Source organism: Hemibagrus wyckioides, linkage group LG21 (genome assembly GCF_019097595.1).
Source record: "Hemibagrus wyckioides isolate EC202008001 linkage group LG21, SWU_Hwy_1.0, whole genome shotgun sequence".
NCBI lineage: Eukaryota > Metazoa > Chordata > Actinopteri > Siluriformes > Bagridae > Hemibagrus > Hemibagrus wyckioides.
The window spans coordinates 5,699,721-5,703,918 of NC_080730.1; the positions used below are offsets into that span (position 1 = coordinate 5,699,721).

A 4,198-nucleotide genomic window follows, 5' to 3' on the forward strand; every position below is an offset into this window, starting at 1 on the left:
CCCTGTGCAATACCCTGTGGAGAACCCTGTGGACTCCCAGATGTACAGCCCTGTACAGTACCCTGTGCAGAACCCTGTGCAGTACGCTGTGTCCGACCCTGTGGACATCACCAGGCACGAGCACATGCATGAACTTAGAAATATCCAAGAATCTATGGAAGCCCTGCCTGCACCCGAGGCTCTCTCTGCACCCGAGGCTTTGTCTGCACTCGAGGCCCTGCCTGCACCCGAGGCCCTATCTGCACCAGAGGCCCTGTCTGCACCCGAGGCCCTGTCTGCACCCGAGGCCCTGCCTGCACCCGAGGCCCTGTCTGCACCCGAGGCCCTGCTTGAACCCGAGCCACTGCCTTCACCTGAGGCCCTCTCTGCAGCTGAGGCCCTGCCTGAACCCGAGGCACTGCCTGAACCCGAGGCCCTGCCTGCACCCGAGGCCCTGCCTGAGCCCGAAGCCCGCTCTGCAACCGAGGCCCTGCCTGCACCTGAGGCCCTGCCTGAACCAGAGGCCCTGCTTGAACCAGAGACCCTGCCTACAGCCGAGGCCCTGCCTCCTCCCGAGGCCCTGCCTGCACCCGATGCACTGCCTGCATCCGAGGCCCTGCTTGAACCCGAGCCACTGCCTTCACCCGAGGCCCTCTCTGCAGCTGAGGCCCTGCCTGAACCCGAGGCACTGTCTTCACCTGAGGCCCTGCCTGAACCCGAGGCCCTGCCTGTACCTGAGGCCCTGCCTGAACCAGAGGCCCTGCTTGAACCAGAGACCCTGCCTACAGCCGAGGCCCTGCCTGAACCCGAGGCCCTGCCTGAACCCGAGGCCCTGCCTACAGCCGAGGCCCTGCCTGCACCCGAGGCCCCGCCTGAACCCGAGGCCCTGCCTACAGCCGAGGCCCTGCCTGAACCCGAGGCCCTGCCTGAACCCGAGGCCCTGCCTACAGCCGAGGCCCTGCCTGCACCCGAGGCCCTGTCTGAACCAGAGGCCCTGCCAGAACCCGAGGTCCTGTCTGAACCAAAGGCCCTGCTTGAACCAAAGACGCTGCCTACAGCCGAGGCCCTGCCTGCACCCGAGGCCCTGCCTGAACCCGAGGCCCTGCCTGCAGCTGAGGTCCCGTCTGTACCCGAGACCCTGCCTGTACCTGAGGCTCTGCCTGAACCCGAGGCCCTGCCTGAACCCGAGGCCCTGCCTGCAGCCGAGGTCCCATCTGTACCCAAGACCCTGCCTGCACCTGAGACTCTGCCTGTACCCGAGACCCTGCCTGCACCAGTGTCTCCTGAGACACAGAAGGAGAAGGCAGAGGATGCTCAGGAACAGATGAGGCAGAAACAGCTGGTAAGAAATAAAAAAACACTACTTTAAAAATGCTTAATTCTTATAATGGGGTTTTCATATATTAACTCCAGATGTTTCACTCCTAATCTGTCTCTAGAACATTCACAATTTAACTCCAACTTGTATTTCCTACAGATTAAAATTCAGGACCCCAACAATGGTGGCCGAAAAATCAGCAACCAAGAAGATGACAGCTCACCAAACATCACGGTACAGCATTAAAGTCTGTCTGCAGATTGCAGACCTGAGAGGGCCTTTGTGTCCATATATGGACATGGGGCATGTCGCTAATGTCCCACAGTAAAATCTGATTATCAGAGCCTCACTTTTACTCTCATGCTGCTTTGTGATTTTCTGTTTATTTGTAGGTTTCTTTTCTTACAGTTTGAGCTTTCTGATTGGCTTATTTAATGCAATGTATGTTAACTGGATCCTCTGTTATCCCTCTGTTTTGCAGGGAGTTGAACTATTCGTTAAAGACGTGGACCCCAGGATCAGTGAACAGCGCCTCTTTAATGAGTTCCTCCCGTTCGGAGACATCATCAGCTTTAAGGTTAGCTACTAATCCCTCCAGTTTCTTCCTTTCCCAATACACTGTGTTCACTTCATCGTACTCTCTAAGTTAGGAGACGAGTGTATAGTGGGGTGTTTTTTCATACACTGTATTTTGTATAGCTGCTGTCTGAAATGACCTTTAACACAGAAGACGTACATATGGACTATAGGGGGGTTCAATCCCAGTTCACAACATAGCTGCTCTGTTTCTATGTACGTTAGCGGGAGTGTAATGCTATGCTTTCCACATCTCCTCGTACAGCTGATGATGGAAAACGGGCGCTCAAAAGGATATGGCTATGTGACATACTCCAATGAAGCAGAGGCCAAAACAGCCATAAGCGAGCTAAACGGGAAGATCCTGGGAACGAAGGTTCTGTTCATCGCGCTGTCAAAATCCAAAGAGGAACTGGCCAGGCTGAAAAATCGAAGAAACTGGACACGCAAGCCGTGTTACAAGAAAGACGCGAAGAGGTTCTGGCCACAGCGTGAGTCACTGCCGTGTTTGTACTTAAAATGTCTTACAGTATGAGGATTGTTGTGCACTACCTAGGGAGCTTCCTATACAATACATATGAATGTAACAATATAATCTAGAGGAGTGTAAAGCTCATACCGGTACAAAAGATTAGACAATTATTGTTATGTATAAGAAGAACCGATACCTGTGAATCACACACACACACACAGTAACACAACTCTTCTTTTCTCTTTCAGGTCATTAATCTGCTGTACCAAACTGCCAGGAACCCTACAGAGACTCAATAAAATTAAAAATCTTTACAATAAATTCAATTCAATTCAATAAAATGTTCCTATTGCTACTGAAATGGTCTGAGTTTTTAATCACAGTAAATAAATGTTGGTGAAAACGCCTCACACAGCGGCAGCTTTAAAATAATCCGCTAAAAATTTCCACCTCAGGAAAATAGAATTAATTAATGACTGAACCTCAATTATGAACTATGTAATAACTGAGTTATAACTAACTGAGTAAATATATAAATATAAATACAGATCCTGTTTGTAACACTGATCAGAGACTCACACGGCAGAACACGTGATGTTAAAGAAGGACGTCTGCTGCATCACCTGTCACCAATCTGACTCGTATCGTAACTCACACACACTCCTGAGCTCTGCTTACTCTTTGTACATGGGAGTTCCTACATCCCAAAATACATGGCAGAGGTAGACTGGCTACACAAAAAAGTGTGCCTGTGTGTGTGTGTGTGTGTGGTGCCCTAAACATGGTTTCATAAACATTATTGACCTAAGAGAAACTTTGAGCATATTTCCTTTGCTCTTTGCTCCGCACAAACAAGCGAGAAAACACACAAGCCATCCGTCGCTGTTTATTTCTAACATCAAACCTAATCGATCCACGTGTTTATTACTCCATAACAAATTAGAAAAAAATAAAATGCTATTAGAAAAGAAAATCACACATCAAACCTCGTCTGCAAATTCAGAAACACATCGACGTTCACTGAAAACAGAAAGTCTCGGTCCTTATTGAACATCACCAGCTCGTTACAGTCAGTCGCTTCACAAGTAACTGGTTTTGTTGACCTTTAGGAGGGTTTTGAATGACCTCTGAACTAACCTGAGGTCAACACACAATCTTTTAAAAATAAACGCTTTTTATGTTGCTTTTTAATTAAGACAACCATCATAATTACAACATCCTTAATCATCAGCACACAGTAAAGATCCACCCTGAGCAATCTTTTTATTTATTTAAAGGTGCAGAAGGTAAGATTTATTTTTCATAATTAGCACTCCAGATCTTAAGTGGGTTTGACGTTTGAATAGTTCCCGCCCATATTAATGAAGCCACGCCCCCAGGATCTTACGTGACCTGTAAAGTAACTGACAGGAGGCGCATCCAAACGTAAACAACAAGCATTCTTGCCTTATTAACATTCAATATATATTCCAATCATGTTATATTACATTATATTATGAAAACAGAACATGATAGACGAATTTTCCCCAAAAATGAGTGAAATAAACCCTGAAAAATATCATATTAAATATAGAAAATAATATTAATCCTCCATGTATTAACGTCAGATAGGCTATTTCTACATTCTATATAGATCTGTAGGTCAAACATTTAGTATGGACAATTATTATGAGAGAATTCTTGACTAAAATCGTCCCGGCTCATAGTGTGAAGACTTGAGATATGAACAGTACGTAAGGGTTAAAGAAAGATGTGGGATTGTAACTCTGCCTTGCATCCTATCACAGCAGGCCCTAAGTGTTTTATTCCATAATTATACAAATGTTAAACATGACCTCAATACTATTACATTA

The 4,198-nt window shown here is 46.9% G+C and overlaps 1 protein-coding gene across 2 annotated transcripts; it reads left to right on the plus strand.

Annotated features, from left to right (window-relative positions):
- The first annotated feature begins 1,333 nt into the window (after positions 1–1,333).
- LOC131342784 (polyadenylate-binding protein 1-A-like) lies at positions 1,334–2,692 on the plus strand. 2 transcript variants are annotated; one of them, XM_058373999.1, is made up of 4 exons: positions 1,334–1,531; positions 1,779–1,874; positions 2,139–2,364; positions 2,594–2,692. In XM_058373999.1, exons 1-4 carry the CDS (start codon positions 1,367–1,369, stop codon positions 2,599–2,601), a joined length of 495 nt encoding a protein of 164 aa, XP_058229982.1. In that variant the 5' UTR covers positions 1,334–1,366; the 3' UTR covers positions 2,602–2,692. The 2 variants fall into 2 exon arrangements, 1 of the variants encoding a protein (XP_058229982.1); XR_009203063.1 differs by lacking the exon at positions 1,334–1,531 and adding an exon at positions 1,605–1,685.
- The last annotated feature ends 1,506 nt before the right edge of the window (positions 2,693–4,198 follow it).

Excerpts from the sequence above, each read along its gene's own strand:
- LOC131342784 (XM_058373999.1), top strand. The coding sequence starts at position 1,367 with ATGGGGTTTTCATATATTAACTCCAGATGTTTCACTCCTAATCTGTCT. Across the intron at positions 1,532-1,778 it reads ACAGCTCACCAAACATCACG|GGAGTTGAACTATTCGTTAA; the intron begins GTACAGCATTAA and ends TCTGTTTTGCAG. Across the intron at positions 1,875-2,138 it reads GAGACATCATCAGCTTTAAG|CTGATGATGGAAAACGGGCG; the intron begins GTTAGCTACTAA and ends CTCCTCGTACAG.